This window comes from Drosophila tropicalis, unplaced genomic scaffold (assembly GCF_018151085.1).
Source record: "Drosophila tropicalis isolate 14030-0801.00 unplaced genomic scaffold, ASM1815108v1 contig_878, whole genome shotgun sequence".
NCBI lineage: Eukaryota > Metazoa > Arthropoda > Insecta > Diptera > Drosophilidae > Drosophila > Drosophila tropicalis.
The window spans coordinates 7,843,974-7,865,989 of NW_027173374.1; the positions used below are offsets into that span (position 1 = coordinate 7,843,974).

Below are 22,016 nucleotides of genomic sequence, written 5' to 3' on the forward strand. Positions count from 1 at the left end.
ATGCTTCTAACATAGACGAAACGAATGCACTTAATAACCGAGTATAACACTTGAGTAAGAAATGCTGCCATAAAAATTACAAAGATAGTGGGAAAATTTCCTCTATGGTCTTTTGCTATACACGAACGTGAAGGATTCCATCGAAAACAGCCAGGACAAGAACCAGGAGTTCGAAATTATTTACAGCGCATGCCTGAGAGAGTAATGAGGAGGAATATTCGTTTGGTGTTCGGTTGCCTTGTTGGCCAACGTCGGGGAAAGGCCCAACTCGTTTTTCCCAAAAGGATTCGGAGCTGAGGCAGCGCAGTCGACTTCTACGCCGGCAGAATAACGGTATGCCAACGATGTGTTGACTATTTGTGAGGCGAACGAAGGCGCTTCGCCTTCAGTTTGAATTGTGTCCTCGTAAAGAAAGGATATTCGTTACATTGTTATTAAGTTGTTATTATAATTTCTCAAACCAAAAAAAAAAAAAAAAAAAAAATAAAAAGCAAAAGGAAGGAAGAAAGAAAAAGTAAAAAGAAAATAAAACAAAAAACCCAAAAGCAAAAACCCAATCAAAGCAAAGCAAACCAAATGCCAACAACTTGATAGAGAATATAAACAAAAAACCAAAAACATAAATAAATTAATAAATAAAATAAACAAAAAGTAAGATCAAAATAAAAACTTATCAAAACCAAAAAAAAAAAAAAAAAAAAAAAACATTTAAATAAACCAAACTTCAGAAAACAATTAAATATAAATCTAAACAAACTTTACCTAACATCAAACAACATTTTTAAAAACAAATTTCAAATTTGGTTTCATTTGTGTGCCAATTTATATAGTTTTAGCTTGTGTTCAATGTGAGCATGTGAATATAGAATACGAACAGAGTTTTAACCCTAACGAAATGGAAATTTAAAAAAAAAATTGAATGAAATAAAATTTGATTCCATTTTTTTTGTCAATGTTCTTGTCATCGATTTCAGTTATATATTTTCCACTGTGCAGACAATGACAACAATTTTGCGTGCATGTATATTGCTTTGCCTTGCCTTGTCTCTGTTGTGTATTTTTGGTTATATTATATACAACGAACAATAACAACAACAAACACAGCAATGGCAAGAAGAAGAGATTTTGCCACTTCGGTTTATGTGGCACATAAACCGACAACGAGCCAGCCAATAAATACTTTCAGCCAACAGTCAACGAAGGCTTTGGCTATATGAGAAGGGCCAATGCAGCATTGTGTCTTTGTGTTAGAATGAGTGAGTGTTGTGTGTGTTTGTGTGTATCATGCACACTTTAGATTGCAAGGGAACTCAATGGGTAGTCCACTTTTTGGGGCTCCACATGCATGCAATGTCTTCTGGATCAGAGAAATAAAAATATAAATTTATACTTCTACATAACATGTGTCTGTCTGTCTGGCCTGTCTTTGGGGTCTGCATAAGTTTGGCGCTATAAAAAAAAACCCAGGAAGCGTTTGACTGACAAGGCGGCTGAATGAAGCTGCGTCTGATCCTGACACTTGCCAACACTTGGCTTGGGTTTCCTTTTTCTTTTTTTTTCCATCCACAGTCGTTTTTCGTTGTGTCGTCTCGTAAACCCCAATGAGTTTTTACTCTCCTTTTGTGGCTGGCTGGCACTTGTATTCGGCTGCTTTTATTATTATTGTTATAATTTTTTTTTCGCCTTTTACGGTTGGCGTTGTTGCTGTTGCTACTGCTGCTGTTTGTAGCACTTACGCATTTGCGTTACACGTACTTGCTACGTCTCTGGCATAACATTTTATTTTTCATTGTTTGTTTGTTTCTCATTTTTTTTGCCACTCAGTTCGCCCTGTTTTGTTTTTTTGTGTGTGGATTTTCGGTATGCAAAGGGAATTCGCCATGACAACTCAGGAGCCAGCGAGCAGAAGATATACACAAATCGTAAAATATTAAATTTAATTTTTCAAATGATGTGTGAATGGCTTAGGCTTGATATATGATAATGGTTGTTTTGTAGCTCAAGATGGAGCAAAAAAAAAGAAGAGGAATGTAAACCGTAAGACGTGAAGCGATTGGGGAAAATGTAATTATACTTATATCTTCAAATTAATGTTGGCAGAGAGAAAGTGACTGGCGTACATTTTTTCATGCAAATGTGATGAGTTTGAAATATTTAATGGAGTTGAAAATTTACAAATTGCATTGATTACACTTTTGTTTGTTCTATTGTGGAGTTGAAGAATGTTTGAATTCCCATTTAATAAGAAGGTCTAACGTCTGCCTTAAACTTTGGGGTTTCACTGAAACGGGTTCTATGCGTTTTCCATTCCACTTGAGCTAAAACTAAAAGAAGTCTTTAAATTTACATAAATTTAATCAAAATCTATAATGTTTATTCTCAAAAAAAAGATAAATCTGAACTAATATAAAAACCTAAGGGTGACTGCATTATTTTGCATTGTGTGTGTGAACAACGGAGGAGAATATATAAAAAATTTAAGCAAATCATAATAATTATAATATTAAATGAACTTTTTCAACACAAATTTCATTGGTCTGTGATACTGAAGGTCAAGCTAAATTTTTAATAAAATCAAAACATAACAAAACCGACAACAACAACAACAAAAACGCGAAAAACACAAAGAGTCATAATAAGAAAGCAAAAAAAAAAAAACTAATAAAAAATTGAACAACTAAATAATAAAAAAAAACAAGGATTGCAACGAAAGCAAAGAGAAACCGCAAAAAGGCAACTTTTTCAAATTAGCAAAATTGTAGAAATTATTTAACGCATCAAATGATTTGCACATAAAACTCCACAAACAAAAGTGCGGTTTCACACAAAACAAAACGAAAATAAATACCGAAAAAAAACAGACGAAACCAACAAAAATATATACATAAAAAAAAGGGAAGCTCGACAATTTATTTTGCCAAATTATAACACAATTTGTATCATCATCAACTGCGAGGCAGAGCAGCGGGCACTTCATTAAACATCAAAGCAAGTTGCGTGTAACCGCAGAACGTGCAAATTCCACACCGCAGCAACTGCAACACACAACAAGTGCACAACCCGAAAAAAAACTGTGAAAAAATGTTGGCCATGCCCACGCTGATGATGCCAGCCACTGCACAGATGACGCTCAGCAGTCAGCCCCTATCTGTGGCCACCGCCCATGGTAAACCGTATGAGACGAAGCTGCTGGCTATCCATCAGACGCACTTACAACAGCAGCAACAACAGCAGCAGGTAACCGCTTCGCAGCAGCAGCAGGCACCAAATGGCAAGCAGTCCCAACAGCAGCAGACTCAGCAAATGACAATTGTTACCACGCAGCAGCAGCAACATCAGCAGCAACAGCAGCAGCAGCAACAACAGCAGCATTCGCATTCGCAATCTCAGTCACCGCACCAACAGCAGCAATCACAGCAAGCAGCTGCAGTGGCAGCAGCAGCAGCTGCAGCTGCTGCCCACCATCAGCAGCAACAGGCCGTGGCCGCGGCAGTCTGTGCTGCTCAGCAGCAGGCAGTTGTGGTTCAGCAGCAGCAGCAGCAATATCAAATCCATTCGCAGCAGCAATCACCTCAGCAGCAGATCCTAAGCATTTCTCCCAAGCAGGGTAAGTCTTTATATGTATAAATGGCATACATATGTATGTATACCCTATAAATTTAAGAGAAGTTAACGAAAATATCATGAAAATTGTTTATGGGGAACTTTCAACACTTTGGCCACTTATCGATTGCCTGTTGTTGTTTTTTTTATTATCCTCTACACTGTGTTTTGCCTTACAAATTTCTCGAGTTTTACGAGTAGCTGGCTTGGCTTGCCGCACACAGTTCAAGTAATGGTTTTTATAGATCCATCGTAAAAGTCGGCCAAGCCTCTAATAGCTGTCTAATGTTATTTGGCCTCAAAACGAGGCCCGCGTGTTTGTCAAAGTTTACTTTTCCACTTACACGCCCGCCCAATATATATGTATAAATATATATGGCTAGTACAATTATATATAGCTAAAGAAATGTAGGTGTCTAACCCTCCCCTGTCCCCTGTATCAATCTCTTACTTTCTCTCTCCCCTCTTTTTCCCACTCTTCTACTCAAACCCTCTATCTGTTTCTGTTTCCGTCTTTGTTTTTGTTGTTGTGTTAAATCAAATAGAAATCAATTTGAAATTATTGACAATTTCCACATTGGCATTGGCTCAGCAAGTCGATTCGATTTGGATTCTGATTTTGTCATAGTTGGCATTGTGACTAAACGAAAGGCAAACAAACACACACAACATGTACACACACCCACACACAGACGAATACTCTCACCCACATGCCAATGCCTTGTGAAGCAAACAAACGTATATACACACATATAGACAGTAAGAAGCGTGGGAGGCTAAAGCAAATATCGGGCGTATTGGGGGCCCGCCTTTGCCTGTTATTGTTGTAGTTTTAGTTGCTGTTGTTTCTGTGCCCACGCCCACAATGAAAATTGCACTAGGCAAACAGTTGACGGCCACACCGAGATGCAGACGGCGGGCAAAGACGTAGACGTAGACGAAGACCAAGACGATGACGAGACACTGAAGTGCACTCCAAGCTGAATAGCATGGCGTATACGTAACGTACATTTAACGCACGTCCACACTTGACCAGTTGAAAGCCAAAAAGCTGTGAGAATTGAAAATCGAAAAGTTTTCTCTTTCTTTTGGCAAAAAGTTGGTGCTGCTGCTGCTGTTGTTAAATTTGCAGCGAGTGTCTGTTGAAATTTTCAATTGAATTCGTTGTTAGATGCAGAAACAAATTGCCAAATGCGTGGCAAGGGAAAGCGAAAAGAATAAAAGAAGTTGTCGTCGTAGTCGTCGTTGTAGTTCCTGAAAGCAGCAAACAGACAAAGGCACAAGGGGCGTTGAATTTGGCTTATAAAGTGGCCCCGCTCTTTCTCTCTCACTCGCTCTGCCAAAGTTTCGCCCTATTGGTTTCTGTTTCCCTTTATTTCTCTCTCTCTCACTCTTCGAGTTGTGTAGCCGGCAAATGTCGTCCTTTGTTAAACTGTAAGGACGTTGACTGATGCGTTCGCCAGGCTATTCTGGCACAGCTGCCAAGTTGCTGCTCCACCATTCCCGCCTGCAAGTAAACTTTAAACAGGTGATCGATTTTTCTCTTTGTCAGTTGGGCGAATTTTGTGCAAATTTAATAAATTTATTTTTTTGTTTTGCGTGAATTTAAGATGACTTTAATCCGCTTGCAGGCGGCTTGCGACACCTAAAATGCCTTTATTTATTATGCTATATGTACATTTAAATCTATCAAATAAATAGTCAACACATTATGGCTATTTATCGAAAACTCCCTGAAATATACTTCCATACCCTCCACCCGTCCAAACGATTTGCATATTCATAGTTGCATTTGGCTAAAAGTTGCTCTATTTTTTGCGTGTGCAAATTGTGTTTCGGTTTATGTATTTTTTTTGTTTTTAGCCCTGTTATCGTTTCGTGTTTGATTGAATAAATAAGCATTTTAAATGTTTGTATAGAACAGCAATTGTAACAATAAATTGTGAAATTTAAATGAATTTTTCAATGATCTGAATGTGATTATGAAAAAAAGGAGTTAGAAAATTAAAATTGAAATGCAAATGAATATTGCAATTTTTTGGCACCTGCAAAACATTTGGCAATGTTGGAACAATTAAAACTGAAGCAGTATTATACACAAAATGTATAATTTGAACCAAAAAATTTCATAACTATTTAATGGAAATGAAATGCATTTAATTATCTCTAACTTTATTCCAATTTATTCCCAATTCTTGTGATTGTTAATTAAGAAACATTTTTTTAGAATAGCGCCAAGTTATGCAAAAGATAACCATAATACCATACTATAGAAATACTATTTAAGTAAAGAAAGTTTTGATAAGATAAGCAAATAGGTAGGAGTAATGTATGTAGTAAGGCTTATTATTTTAGGAAAAGAAATATCTAACTACGTTCGCAAAGTCCGCTCCTGACTACAGTTGTAATATATCTATTGCCGATAGCACTAGCAAAAGAGACTGCTGCCACAGTCTGGCTCTCATCATGGCCATAATGCTGGTGATGATGGTTATTGGCATTGCATGGCGAATGCGTTTTGTCAACCTGTTCATTGAAGCATCCCGACTATGCCAACTCGTTACCCATTATCGTCATTATGGTAGCCGTTAAGTACGTTTGCAGCCATTATCTTTGCCTGCTCAGCATCACGAATCTTCCTCTAAGGTCGGTCCTTATGTGTTTGTGTGTGTGTAGTTATGCCTTTCCTTAAATATGCCAACATTGTTCTCTACGTCTTTGCTTGGCATCTTTTTTTTTTTTTTGGTTTTTTTTTTTTTTCTTGTTTCCTGCTCTCCAGAGATGATGGCAGCAGCTGCTCAATGGATTTTAAAATTGAAAGCCATATATCAATGGTCTGTAGACAATGGGGGAAATGCGAGGTTCGTTGCGCCAAATGGGGGGAAGGGTTGGTTGGGAGTAGTTTGTTGTCCAGGATGCAGTCCTTGCGTTTACCATTTTCGTATTCTGTTGTGGCGGTTGTTGCTGGCTCTGATGTTGGTGTTGCTGTTGCGCTTTCTTATGGGCTTTCATTTATTTGCTATTAACCTGTCATTGTTCATTTTTATTATTGTATGGTTTCTTGTGTTCGCCTTTTGAGCTTTATCATTGTTGTTCTTGTCGTTGTTGTTGTTGCATTTGTGTCTCGCGGCATTTTCCGGCCACTTGGCAACTCGGCACATAAGTCCTACTCTGCTTGTGTGTGCGTTGACTCTGTATGTGTATGCGTTGCTGCTTATTTTGCTTTGTGTGCGTGTGCAATAAATTGTTATTATCGCCACATTGCAGCATGTCGTTGTCCTTTTGCTTGCCCTTGCCATCGTCCGCAGGCAATGCAAGAAGATTTATAACTTTTATTATTTTCCAAGCTTATTCGCTCTTTAATATTAGCCGCACTTATCTGGTCGAACTCAGTTCATGCACAGTTCAGAGCTCACAGCTCTTTCGCTCGCTCTTTTATAGTTTACGACTTGAAAATCAATCATACGCCATGTTGACATTGCTTTACCTGTCTCCGCTTACACACAAAACCAGCAACGATATTAAACTCATTGCTGTTGGCTGTCATTAGCGTCTTTGTCGGGCTGTCCATTCGCTGTCCACTTTGCCGTGCTGCTATATAGAATGCAGCTTATCTCAACTATATATATATCTGTACGTATATATGTACAGAAAGAGGCAGAGAGCGAAAGAGAGAAAAGGACAATTCGGTTGTATGATTGCCGAACACTAAAAGCTGGGCACTTAATTTACAGAAAGGCCAACAGAGCCGAGTGGCCGACAGATTAGTATGCCTCTCAGAAGCCCCGCCAAGTGATGGCTCGTTCATTCCAGTATGACGTTCAACGATAACGAGTAGTTAGGGCAAGAAGCTGCAGATTCCGACTCATCTCAAACACAGACCCTCTCTGACGGAGGGACAAACTTTTTACAAACAATTTTTTCTTTCGTTCTATTTTTTCCTATTTTTCGCTCTATTGTCTTTCTACTGTACAGGGTACTATAGTTTTGTGGTAAGGATCTCTACACTAATTGCACAAGAATAATGTTGACCCTCATATGATACTAAAGAGAGAAAGTTAAACAATTAATCGTAATGGTGTATTGTAATCTGTTTGAAGGTTATCAGATAAATTATTATAAAGTTCATTGAAGAAATATCTATAAATAGTTAAATAAACTATTCAGTTTCTGTTGTAGTAAAGGGTACTTCAAATGCTATGCATTCTCGTTAGTTCTTCTTCTCTTTATTCTTTTGTTTTTTTTTTTTTGTCAATTTCTTGTTCTGTTTTTTTCTTAAATGCCAGCAAACAACAAAAGCAGCATAAGGCAGTTTGGTCGCTCAGGATGAGTACACAACTACGTAGCTAATACTTTAGCAGCCGGATTAGGTTCAATTGGAGTGGGTAACAAGGCAGGCGACTGGACAGGAACAACAGACGACAGTGAAGGCAGTAAAAAATCTGTCTCACACATACACACAATGCATGTATACACTGACTCGAGTATAAAGCAGAAAGAATGAAAATTGTTGTACCAAGCATTAAACTTTAAGCGTTGCTAAATACCTACAGCTTCCGCTTAGTCGGACTTCATGTGAAAGTCACAATGATGCCAGCTAGATGGACTTTTGGGTTCAGCACTTGGTCTTGGGATGAATGCTAGTCTGAAAGAGCTATTCAAAAAAGTTAAAGCCACACAAGGCAAATGTTCACGACATTAAAGAAAACAAAAAAAAAAAAAAAAACAAAAACAATCAAAAAACAAAAAAGAAAAATATGGCGGATCCTTTTATATATTTTCACTTTAGCTGCAGGCAACCCAACCGCAGCATCCCAACTTCACATATGTCCTTGTTTCCCTCATGAAAGAGTGACAGTGAGAGGGAGAGAGAGGGAGGAAGAGGAAAACGTAAAAGGTCTGGTGAACGAAAATAAAAAGCAAGCATTTGGCCAAAAGCGTTGCATACTTTTAAGCGCTGCGGTCAGAGATAAAATGTTTTGGGTGGCGCATCATAACAAACTGAGGGGTTGTCAGGCAATGCGAGGCGAGGCCAGGGCCGCATGAAAAAGTACGGAGACGGTACGGCACGGCATTGTGTTTGCTTGCCTGCGGGTACAGCATCCATATCCCCACATCTCCATTCCTTAGATATTCTGCAATCGTCAATCATGATCAATATTTTGTATACAAAAAATTTTAAATGTCAGACATACACACACAGACACACTTTATATACACAAATACACATTATATGTATGTATGTATATGCAAATGTTTGTTTTTTGGAAAATCGATGCTGTGGCATTGTCTGGCAGCAGCAGCTTTAAGGCGCGCTCTCCCCTCGAGGTCAGCTTGGGGTCAACAGCGTGAGCGTGGCTGTTCCCTTTTTTGGGCCTGGCAGCCATTTTGCAATTTCGGGGCACTGCCAGCAATGTGCAGCAGCTCTTTTTGCCTTTGTCTTTGATGGCCAACAGCCACATTTGGACAATGCAACCAACGCATTTGACATTGTCATTGCTGTCGCTGCCGACGATTCTCCTGCTGCTACTGTAGTTGTATAGAATCTATGCCTTCTTCTATGGCTGGGCTATCTTGGTCATGCCATGGCCATGGAAATCGTCAACATTATACCGAGTGAAACCCAAGCCCATTCCTAAAATGACTAACAGCAGCTGCGGTAACAGAGGCAGCGGTCGCACAGAAAACCCACAAGCCACATCCGTCTGTGCTTCGTTCTCGGGTCTCGGTCTCGGCTCGCGGGGTGTCCCGACGGGAATGGCCTTTGTTCCACAGATGCCGCGTGACCGCGCAAACAAGAGTTGTCGCTACTCGTTCCCATTCCCATCCCTTTGGCCATGTCCGTTGATTTGTATATTCCGTGGCAGCATAATTTATTGATTGAGTGCCTGGCCAGTCGCACAGACCGCGGTTCACAGCAACAATAACAACATCAGCAACCGCTCTCTCGACTCACCGTTAACCGATTCCGTAAGCGACTTTCTCATTGTCATTGTAAATTTCTCTCTGACTCTCTCTTTCACTGTCTTCTTACCCTGCACTCGGTTCGATGCTGTCAGCTACGCTTTGTTGCCCTTTTCGCCAGCTCCCAATCCAGCTAGCTCCAGCTACCGTTCACAATGTTTGCTTCTGGCGGCGGCAGCGGCGACGACGACGACGATGGCAATGGCGACAGAGTCACCGCAACACCGTTGAAAATTTAAATTGGTTTGTTTTGTATTGCGGCTGCTTCTGTGGCTGCTTCTTCAGTTTCTATTTTTCGCAGTGCTGCCATAAAATTGCAAATTGCAATTCGTTGCCACGAATCGTTGGCAGGCACCCTCCTCATCCGCATCCTCATCCTTGTGAAGGCACTGAAGACGTCTAGATGGCAGCGTCTCCTTTCTCACGTTTCGCATCGTTGACAAAGTTACGAGAAACTGTGGTAAATTTTATTTGAATTTCCAATGCAGCTGTGTTGTGTAGCGGCAACTCTTTGCCGCACAGCCAGCCCCTGTGCCACATCCCCCTCTCTCTGGTTGCGGTTAGCAAGCGTTGATGAATGTAATGCAGTTAACACCCGAAAAGCGTCAGCGCTTTGACTTTGCTTTTGATTTGTCGCTTTGGCGCCAGCTTGTGAAAGCGATTCGGATTTTGGATATGGCGCACCAATTAATCATGACCCGAGGGTAGAGAGCAGAAGCATTTTCTCTTTTGCTCGATTCTCAAGGCCAGAAATTACTTTTTGCTTCATTAATGATTGCAGCCCGCCGCAAAAGATAAGACTGGCAAAACAATTTTTAATCATAATGGGATCAGTAGTATGGGGTTCATGTCAAACTTGTTGAGGGCGCCTCAAGGAGCCCGCATCGAGAACAAGAGACAACAAGAGACGGTACATTTGACGAGAGATTCTGATACAGAGAGAACATGTCGACGGAGTCTTTTTTTTGGCGGGAAACGTTTGGGAGGTGTTACAGTTTAATGATAACAATAAAACAGCGCAGCTAGCAAGGGCATCAATGTCACACATGTGCAAGGTTTGGCGGATTGGAAGAAGGAGGGACAAGAAGAAGTATGCCAACTTTTACGGCACACGAAGAATAACAAAAATAAAAGCATAAGGGTGTTTTTTGAAAAATTGCGACAGCAGCAGCAGCCTTAAATCAAAAAATTATATAGTCATATAGCCAGAGAAAAGGCGCACACGTACACACACACCACTCAGACGTTGAACAGGAGCAACATGTTTGGTATTTAGGTGCGGGTCCTCCCACTCTGTGTTATAAAACTGATGTGCAGAGAGCGAGCAGACAAACGAACGGCTAAAAGAACGACGAAGAAATCGAGAGCAGGGTCGTCCTGGCTGGCAAAAATTAATTTATAATAGGCATCCTTTATAAGATGACAAGGATGCTGAATAAGATAATGGCATCAACAAGCCAGTGGGAGAAGAACGAGCAAATTACGACAAGAAGGAGGAGACGAGGACGACCGAAAGGCGTATCTCGAAAATGGGGGGTATCCTTTGTGGGTCGGCGGTCGCATGTTTTCGCCCATAACGAAATTACTTATCACTGGATAGGGAGCAAAGGAAGTCACCGATGAAAGCAAACAGCAAATAAGATGATGCTTGTAAGCTGTTGCTAATAAATATTTAAAAATGTTTTGCTCTTTCCCATGAAGCAAAAAATTGTATCATAAAAGAGAATGGAAGTTGCCTGCGCGCGTATATGTATATCTTTTTGTGTGTGTGTGTGTCTGCAAAATGAGAAAATGTGATTTTTAGTTGATTGGCCAACAGTGGGGAAGGCTTCAGGTGAGTTGGCATGTGTCAGGCATTGTGGGGGGGTAACCCATCTCGCTGCTTAATTATTTATGCAATATGAGTATGGCAAATGTGGTTAAATTACATGTGCACAACGAGAATCCGAGATGCAGAGAAGCCAACGAGAGTTGTCTATCTATAGGGCTGTATTCAATAGTTCAATGAACTCCTTTTCTAACCGATGCACGTACATAGTAAAGATTGTTCCATATATGTACATATCTCAGTTAATCATACATCATTCAATTTGATGTTGGGACCACTCAAGTGGTACTCGAAAAATTAACTGTGCTCATTTCTGCAAGAGAAGTTGACATTAACTCACCGGAGCTGAACAAATACTTACCGCCATCAACACACTCTCGCCCCACGCCTCACTGCCCCCTCCTGCACTCACAGTCAGTCATAAATGATGGCAGATTCCATCGGCCGGATAAAGGATCTTCGGCAATAAAATGTGTTTTATGAGCAAATTATGTTTATTAGCGCGTCGAAATGTCAACATTATACACAACAAAATACAATGCATATTAAAAATTGTCAAAACACAACACACACAAAAAATGTATATTTATTTATGACAAATATGAAACAACGAATTTTATATACACTTTTTAAAATTCTGACCATCAATTACACTGGGAAAATGCAATCTGCAATTGTTCTTAGTTTGTTAGGACAAATGTTTTCATATAGAAAGCAGTTCAATTAAAATTAGATTGGCCTTTCAAATTTCTAACCAATAAAGTCTATATAAAGTTTGTTTAAACGTCTTTCTAATAATATTAAGTTTTCTGCAAAAACACAGAATCATGCCTATAATATTTTCAGGATTTGGAGTCTTAAATAAATCCTTAAGCACTTTTTTCTTTACATACCCTTTACACAACCTTTAAAACTTTGCTACAAGTTTGCTTAGAGTACAATATATGTGCTCAACCTTCGTTCTGTGACTTGGATTAGGGTGTTAGCTTTCTGTTGTGTTGAAAAGATCTCAGTAAAATTATTATGCCTCTGGCAAGGGTATGGAAAAATGAGTAAAATACGAAATATGAGGCTGGGTCTTAAATATGGTCCTCGACTTTTATACACCGACACACACACAGTGACACACACACAGCTAGCAGCTGGTTGGCCATAAAATATTGTATGAGTTGCTTACTTTTTGGCAGCCAATTTTTGGGTGAAAGGTAATTTTTGTGATACGACATAAAAGCACCGCAAGCCAAAGCCAAAGTGTTGGTCAAAGTGCATAAAGCCAAAGGCCGAAGGCCAAAGGCAGCTCAATAACAACAATGCCCCCCAAAATGCAGCCAAACCAATGAAGAATAGACTGAGAGAGAGGGAAAGAGGGAGAGAGTGGGCATAAGAGGGGCTAAGAAGAAAGGAAGTAAGGAGCAAACCAGCTGCAGGCATTGAAATGTGGTCTTGTCTGTTGTCTACTTTGTGGCAGCAAATATAATTCGATTTGCAAGCAACACACACACACACAGATACACACTCACATTCACTCATGCTTGGGAGTGTGAGGAAAGAGCACATGATTCGAATATGAACATCATCGTAAAAATTGTAAGAGAAAACAGAAAAGATGAAAAAAAAAAAAAAGACCAAAAAAAGGAAAACCTCATACGATGCGCCCTAAAACCGGCAAAGCCAACGAACCGAACAACAACAAGCAAATTACAACAATATGCCAGAGATGGGTGCAGCCGAAATAGGGTATGGCAACGTCTACATTGTTGCCCTCATAGGATACTCCGCGTGGCATGCTAAAAGTAATGCACAATGACAAACGCCCCCAAAAAAAACCTCGAGTCGTAGGGACAGAGGCACAGACGTGAATTGCATATGGGGAGAAAAGAGGGGGTTAGTAAACGAGACTGGGCCAGCATATAAAAATAGTTGCAACCAACGATTGCCAAACGACGATGACGACGAGTGAAGAAGTGTAGACGAGCTTAGCTCCAACCCTTTCACTGCCTCCATTCACAGAAAATGCTAAGAGATGCAGGCGATGGTGGAGGAGGAGATGGGACACCAGCGGGTTGACGATTGCAACCCACGCAGTGCCAACGCGCATGACGCGGCTCCTCCAACCGCCGGCTAGCTAGATGCCTCACTGGCTGGCTGGCTGCTTGGCCTGGCCTGGCCTGCCTAGCCTGGCGGAAGCTGACGAAATGTTGCCGATGCGCTTTGCTAACGATGTGGCCAAAAACAACACAACGCCTACTACCACGACGATGACGACAACAACGACGACGACGACGACTATGACGATAAAGGGGAATGCAGGACGAAGGACGATGGCAGCAACAAAATTGCAGCTGGCCAAGTTGCTTTCTCCACTTTCTTTCTGGGAGGGAATTGCATTATCAGTGTGTTGCGTTTTTATTTGCCGCCCGTCTTTGTTGCTATTTTCTATTTTCCAGCTTCGGCTGTTTTCCTTTTTTCTTCCCTCTTTTCATTTTTTTTTTTTTTTGGCTTTGTCTTCTGTGTGAGTGTGTGTGTATGAATGTTGTGAATGTGTTTTTTAGCCTGTTTGTTGCTGTTGTTGCTCGATGGCGGTTGGGGGGTAAAACTTTTAAATTAGAAATTTTTGTTGGTGGTGACTCTGGAGGGTTGGGTATGGGTATGGGTATGGGTATGGGTATAAGAGAGTAGGCTAAAGGGATTGTGGTAAAGTAGTGGGGAGGGGAGGATCTGAAGCACTCAATAGTTTTTTACACTTTGTGTTAGTTGGTTAGTTTTTGTTTTGCAGTTGCTGTTGGTTTCTATTGGCACTCGCTAGTTTGCTATTAATTTTTAATTTTTTTGTTGTTGCAGTCGTTAGTTTTTTTTTTCATTTTTATTTGTGTTTCAATTTTACAACAGTTTGTGGCATATTTGAAGGCCCGATACAAAGTAAAAGTAAAAGTTTTGAATATAATTTGGCAGCATGTGGTATTTGTGAACAATTACGTTCTCGCGGTTGAAAACCAAATGTGTTTAACATGCAGCAACAAAGTATACAATATCTTAATACTGCCAATTGTTGAATGCTATAATAAATCGACAATCGGTTTAAAATATTATTAAGTTGACCGTTCATAAAGAGAATTTCTGTAGAACTCTTTATTCACGAAAACTGATAAAAGTATTAATCCGAAAATGATAAATTTAATAGAAAATATGACAAATATCGATGTTTAATGATTAATTTTAACCAATGAATGCGATTAAAGAATAGTACGCAGTTTATTATTTAATCAACCAAATTTAAATTAATGTGACACTTTTGGGAGAATCCAATTTAAAAATTCCATGCAACAATATTGGTAGAAATTTCAATTAAACCAAATAGACCCATGAGAAGAGATTGGAGAATTGATTCGCTCTTTCATATTCACGGACTTGTATCGAAGCAGAATGATTAAATAAGTAAATGCTAAGCTAGTTAGAAAATTTCATCAAGTTCTTCTATTTTAATAAAAACAAAAAACTTCAAATTAAATATCGATTTAAGTCATTAAATCATATTTAAGCTTAATATTTCTTTTTCGTTTGGATCTCGTTGGCTTGCATAAGTTTAACTAAAGTTGATGTAATTGAATCAGCTCTCATCTCACTTGGTCCAGCATTCAATGAAAACTTCAAGACAGAGATAATTTCGAGTGAGGGCGTCATCTAATGGCATTCCGCAAATTGTTAGTTGAATATAAGCGGACCGAAAAAAAAATAAGGCAGACAGGCACAACAACAAAAATAACAATAGCGCAAGAGAAAAAAAAAAGAAAGTGAAAATAAAAGGTTGTCATGCTGCCAAGACGCAGCGTAGACAACGACAAAAAACAACTTAATACCCAGCTGATGCCTATTAAGCACAGCATTTGTGGCACCCCAACGCACTTGCTCCGCTACCGCCCACCCCTACGCCTACTCACACACACACACACACTGCTCCTGGCTGCCGTCAATCTGAATCTACCGCTGTGCCTGGCTCTGCGTGTGCTTTGCCTTGATTTTGTGGCTGTGTTATTTTCATTTGCTTGATTTGTTTTGGCATAATTTCGTTTCTTTTGGAGTTGCCTTCGGTTTCCCAATTGCTTCATTGGGGGATGCTTTTTTGGCTTTAGTAAATTATTGTGAATTGTGGGAGGTTAGTTTTCATCGACAGCAGTGGGCAGACCGCAAATCAGCATTTTATTTCTCTCATTTCTGTTTTTATTTCTTTTTGCTGTTGGTGGCTAAATAATGGCAGCCCTTTTCGCCTTTCATGGCCCCTTAACTCAAGTGTCGACGCACACGTAGCAACAATAATTTCAGCTAATTGCTCTCTGAACGGCAATTGCAATGCGAAATGAATTCTGTACCCATTTCACAGACAAAGGCATGCCAAAAATAGTTGCGAACCATTCATTGCATCGGTCTGTAATAAAATTACGCATACTGCGTGTGTGTATCGCCCGCTGCCTGGCGGCATATTAAAAACGAGCTTACCCACTGAAGGCACCAGCCCTACACACAGAATAGAACAGGCCACAGGACTTCACAGAAGAGGGGACAGGAGGGCATAGAATACGGACACAGGCAGTCAGGGAGTCAGTCTCGTTTGCTCGTCACACATGACGCCTATGACTTTCATTGCAATTCATATCTAAACGCAGACCTCGTGGAGGTTCCCCACTTTTTCCTCTTGGTTTCTTCGTCTCTTTCGCTGGCTTTGTACGAAAAATAGCAAAAATTAAATTTGTCTCTTGACTGACAAATGTCCCTCGAGTGGGCAAAACCAGAAAAGTACTTGACGATACGTAAAAGTCAAGTCGAACTGCATGCTGAAGCGGCTTTGTGTTGGGGAGAGAAGAGTGGGGCTCCCGACTCTTTCATAAGTCAGCTTGTAATGCTGTTAAGCATCCAAAGATACTGTCACTGTAGTGGTCATGTATATGCACACAAACACACTCGCACCGCATACATACATATATAAACACGCACACAGTCGACTCGTCTGGTTGTATCTGAAGCTTTGTATCTTTAGCGCTTGCGGGAAGCCGGAGCACTCGGCACTCTCTACAACTTGAACGGTAGTTGTGACTTGTCCCTGCTCTTGGTCTTGGTTTGGGTCCTGGTCGTGGTCCTGGTCCTGGTTCTGATTCTGGTCGGGCTGAAGAGCAGCTGATGTTGATGATGATACACACTCAAGTGCGCTTTGGGTATACGAGTTGAGTAAATATACAAACACACTGACATTCGCACACACACACACGCACACCCCAAGCAAAAGGAAAAGCTATATGGGCAATATGGCAAAACGGAGACGTAGACTAAAGCCGCCGCAGCCGCTTTTACTTATTTATGCCAATTTTATATGTATATATATTAAAGTATGTGTGTATGTGTATGTGTATATATACTGAATTGTTTTTAGTTTGTTGTTGTCGTTCTTGTTGATGAATACTTTTTTGGCGTACTTGCTTATATTTAAGCATTTAAAGCAAGATGCTACGTGTGCCGCATGCCAAAAACCACCCAACTTCACTTACATTGGTTAAACGATGCCAAATTGTGGAAGAAAATGTTTATATATACATATAATTGTAAAGCAACAACTAAAACAATTTATAACTGTTCGAGTTAGATTTAAAATTGACGTAAAAAATTTAACAAAAATAAAATAACAACTTTGCTTGCTTCAAAAGGGACTTCTATAAAAGTTTAAAAAACTTTAGCTATATTAGCAAATTAATGAAAAGATTATGTAAATTCACTTATCCTAAGAAAAGATTTAAAGATAACGATTCTTTTCTACTCATTCACAAATATTGTTGCAGAAATTATATATATTATTGTACCACTGTCTTTTGGCTTTTTGGATCTCAAATTTCATCCCTTCTGTATTATTTCTGTGCCATCCCCATGACTAACTCCCTTCTGCGATTGTGTTTTACCCACCCTCCAGTGGATGTGGCAGCGTAAAGCATTTTGTTAAATGACAAAAATAGCATGGCCAACATTGCTGGCAACCCACCAACCAAACAACCAACCCTCCCACCAGCCAACCCAACTGAAACCAAGCCAAATCACTTGGGAGCTGGCCTCGCATCGCTTTCGCATTGGCTTTATTTCATTAGCTCTGCGCCAATTTAAATATTTAACTAACATTTCGAGTTGATAGCATTTGCCGGCAGCTTTAAATTGACAAAAAAGCAAAAAGAAAACAAAAAAATGGAAATACAACTGCGGCATAGATTAAATTTCCGCTCTTATGAATGCGTGTAGCCAATAGAAACGGTGGCCAACAACTGCATATATTTTATGCCCTCATCCATCCCCATCCACCCCTCGCCACAGTCAGCTGCTCGTCAGTTTCAAATGTACGAAATGAAAGAAAAAAAGTAAAAAGTGAAATCCAATTTGCCAGCCTGGCGCTGGTCATGCCCCATAGACATGCGTTAATAAAAAAGCAAAGAATCAAACAAAAGTAAAAGAGGGAGAAGCTAACAAAAAAGAAAGCACAAAAAGTCGACGCTACGCTCCGGCCGTGGCCAAAAACGTGTACAAAATAAAAATTTCTATTTAAATGGCAAAAATCAACAAATGCAACGCAAAACAATCTAAAACACAAATCGAAATTAAATGACCACACTTGCACACAAAAGCGCGGTGCATACAGCACCAGCAGCACACAAACACACACACTCACACTCACATAAATACTAACATAGACACACAAACCAACACCGACACAGACGAGGACATGGCAAAAACAAGCCACTTGCCTCGTCTCTTTCACCCCTTCCAAGCCCATCTACTACCCCAACAAAAACAGGAGAAAAGAAATCTAGAAAAAAAGGACATATAAAACAACTGACTGAAATAAAGTGCAGCAGCTGCGCGGCTGGAAAAGTAAAAATAGCCAGAAACAAAAAAAGAGTCTGGTAAACCATACAAAAAAGTCGGCAACAATTTCGAACGTAAAATACCCAACAATGGTTTAAAAAACTCTACTTGGGCAACAGAAAAATATTTTTTAATAATGTTTGAAGATATTTTAATAACAAGACAATAAATAAATAGTCTATGCTATCCAAATGTAAAATTTTTAATTTGGTTAGTTTCATAAACACTTCTTTATCCAAAATTATTCACTTAATTATTTTTAAAAATTATTTCCTTACGATCATTTTTGTAATAGCAAGTAATCACTCTGCGTATACGTTATATAAATTTCTATAGCATACATTTTAGGGTATTTTATATACCCAGTCAAAAACAATGAGTAAAATACAAAAACAAAAAGTAAATGTTGGGGGAAAAGTTAAAAGAGGTTGGACAAACTGCCCGTTAACAGAATGCACAATAAAGACGATAGAACAAGAGAAGCTAGGAGGAGCAACAAACTGGGAAATACTGCGAAGGTTGCTGCTGTTTCAACAATCCATTCAGTTTTAAATTTTGTGTTCGCGTTATTTTTTGCCAATTGATGCTGAGTGTTCCCATGTGGACAGATTCTAGAGAGAGACAGAATATTCAATAGAATTTCAAAACCAAAATATGGCTAGACTTGGGAACAATGACCTAACCTAAACACATATAGAGTTTACCAGTTCTTAGAACTTTTGGAATTTCGGTTGGCCATTCCATCTCATACCTCTGTTTGGCATTCAAATTAATTAGCTGTAAACGTGTGAAGGTAAATGAAGTCACTGTTGGAATTACCAAACACAAAAAAAGTTAACCCAAACTCTTTACAATTAGCTAGCCAATGCCCAGGAGCATTCCCTCTGCCCCTTTTAACAACGCATATGTACAAGTCATGACACGGACCGGTAACATTACGAAAGAAGAGAGAGAGAGAGAGAGGAAAAACAATAGCAACGCTTTAGTAGTTTCACGAATGGAACTACATATATGTACCTACTACCTACATTTTCATGTGTTTGTAAGTGTTGGGATATATCAACACCTACAGTTACATACGCCCACGACAGTGAGAGCGAGAGCAACAGAGACAATAATTGGAATAGAAAAAGATGACAAGCATGGAAAATGGAGAATAAAAACGGTAACCGCAATTTGACCCAGGTTTTTACTTGCTTTACATTTCGTGGCGCCCGACAAATATGCAGATTGCATGTGTCGCTATTGGATGGAATGGGCGGGAATAAGAGGGAGGGAGTATATAGTTGCTTGTAAAAATGGATTTTCCCTATGCGTTTTTTACTTTTAACATGTGTTACCCACCCAATCCAACTTCCTTGCCGTCATTAACAACAACAACAACTGGTTTGCTTAAATGTTCAGTTAGAGAGAGTTGATCGAATGCACTGAAAGAAAAGCCTAAAGGACGAATAATAACTTGTGATTGCAAAAGAGGCAACTTTAGACAACTTTCCTCTCAGAATAGAATAAAAAGAAAATCATTTATCGAGTTAGATTCTTGAGTGCTTTCCGGCCCTGGACAAACAAACGCTATTTCCATTTCATTTTCCATGTGCTCATGTGTGTGTGTCTGTATGTGAAGTTGTGCGTGTATTTGTGTGCTTTCTAATTTATAAGCCAACATGTTCGTTTGCTCGCCTTGGGAAAACTTTTGAATGCATTCTTTGGGTTCCGCCTGTGCGCCGGTTTTGGGGCGGCCTCTTTTCGATTTCTGTTACGCAAATTTGTTGTCTCCTCCGTCTTCATCTCGGTTCCTGCCTTTGTTGATGATGTTGTTGTTGCCACTGCATTGTCTTTTCACACAATTGTCAACACAGTAAATGCAAATGGCAACCAAACTAAGCCGAACCTGTACTTCTCTACCATACTTTACCCATCCTCAATCGTACAAAATTGGAAAACAAGCTTCTATGACTGGCATTTAAATGCGAAATTTGCACGCGATCAGCAACTAGAATAAGGGCCATTGTGGCTAAAAGGGGATGGGCCAGAAAGGCAGGCAACGTGTGAGGTTCTGATTGTATTATAAGCAAAGGTCCCACTCTTACTCTATCTCTATCTCACTTTCTTGCTCTTTATCCTTTACTGTGCCAAATTTAAATCAAATTATTGACATTTGTTTAAAGACAGGGCAGACGACTTGCATACAAATGACTTAAATTTTTTTTTCGGGCCAAGAGAGAGACTTTAAGAGACTTTATAACTAAAAGCAAAAGCAAAATCAGCACAAAATGTGACCCAAGCCCTTTTTGTTGTGAAGGGTTTGGGGTGATAAGGAGCAAGTCAAGGGATGCGAAAAGGGAATGTGAGTGTGGATATTGCCCAGGGCACCAACAGCAACCCTTTGCCGCATTTGCTGATGTTGTTCTTGCTGCTGCTGCTGTTGTTGTTGTTGTGTTTGTTACTGCTGCTGCTGTTGCCTCTGTCATGTTTTGTTTTTAATAGTTACTGAATCTCATTAGAATTTAGATGAGTCTTAATGAGTCATTGTTTTACACGTTAGACAGGCGAAACGTGAAATGGGACAGAGACGGGAACAACGACGCCGGCAACACACACACAAACACACACACTCACAAGAGAATGGCGCACACGCACACAAACACACTCAGATTGTAAAGGAGCTAGGAATAGTAGTGCAATATAGTCGTACAATAATCTAAAAGTTTTTGCGGCAAAGAAGCACGAAAAGGTAGCGTATCGCCAAAGCTCGACACAACACAATGAAAATTTCATTTGATTAGAGCGACGCGACTACTTGACGTGGGTGAGGCAACGGGAAGACGATGCCGACGGCAACCGAAACAAAATAGAGGTTGTTGCCTCCAGCAGCAACAACAATATAGATATATAGGTGGATGGATAGGGGATGGATGGGGAGAAATGGTTGAAAATGTCAAGACTACCACACAGTTAAGTAGGAACTTTAGTCCCACGCACACTTGCGGAAATGGTTGCTGCTATTCGTGTTGCTGTTGGTGTCTGCTGTCTCCAGTCATCTTTTCACAAAAGAGAGAGAAAATCAACATTAAACATTAGCATTATCATGAACCAGGCGGCTGCTGGTGCTCTAATAGCGACAACGACGAGGATGACTGACTTTTCGAACTAATAGTAAAGTTGAAATTCGTTAAAGTGACTGCAGTTTCATTAGTCGACAGAGAGTCACTTGGAGTCGATTGGCTTTCAGTTTTACGAACAAACAGGAACAAATAGTTGCTGCATTTGCAGTTTTTGCAGCATTAGAGAAACAGCTAGAAAGAGAGAGAAGACGTGGAAGAATGGTAGGGGACTTGGCTGGGCGTAATTAAGTTGAAATTAAAGTAGAAAGTTTGCTTTAAGTTGATGCTAGTCGCCTCAATGCTCGTGCTTTGGCCAACGCTAATTAGATTTTTTTAGTTTCATTTAGCAGAGGAGGCCAACGCTGAATGCAAATGAATGAAATTAAAAGCACATTATACTTTATAATGCTCGCTGATTTGAGCTAAGAAAATTTAATTTAAAGATTTGCAAAACCGAAGCCAGGACCCATGACATGCCATATCTCTGTCAAAGAAAGGCAAATTGTGGTTGTAAGTGTGTGTGTCATATATCAAAAGGAGAATCGACAGAAGAATATCCCCAAGATAACCGCATTGCCAAATTGTGGGCATAAGTGACTCTCAAAAGCACATAAATGTGGTTG

The 22,016-nt window shown here is 39.8% G+C and overlaps 1 protein-coding gene across 11 annotated transcripts in view; it reads left to right on the top strand.

Annotated features, from left to right (window-relative positions):
- trv (trivet) overlaps window positions 1-22,016 on the top strand; it is a 79,381-nt gene that overhangs the window by 35,713 nt on the left and 21,652 nt on the right. For 2 of the 11 annotated variants that reach the window (XM_068299167.1, XM_068299163.1), the window contains exons 1-2: window positions 529-651; window positions 2,391-3,607. The exons of 6 other annotated variants lie outside the window; for them this stretch is intronic. In XM_068299167.1, coding sequence (XP_068155268.1) covers window positions 3,082-3,607 — 526 coding nt within the window. In that variant the 5' untranslated portion in view covers window positions 529-651; window positions 2,391-3,081. 3 more of the 11 variants (XM_068299164.1, XM_068299166.1, XM_068299165.1) reach the window with 3 other exon arrangements.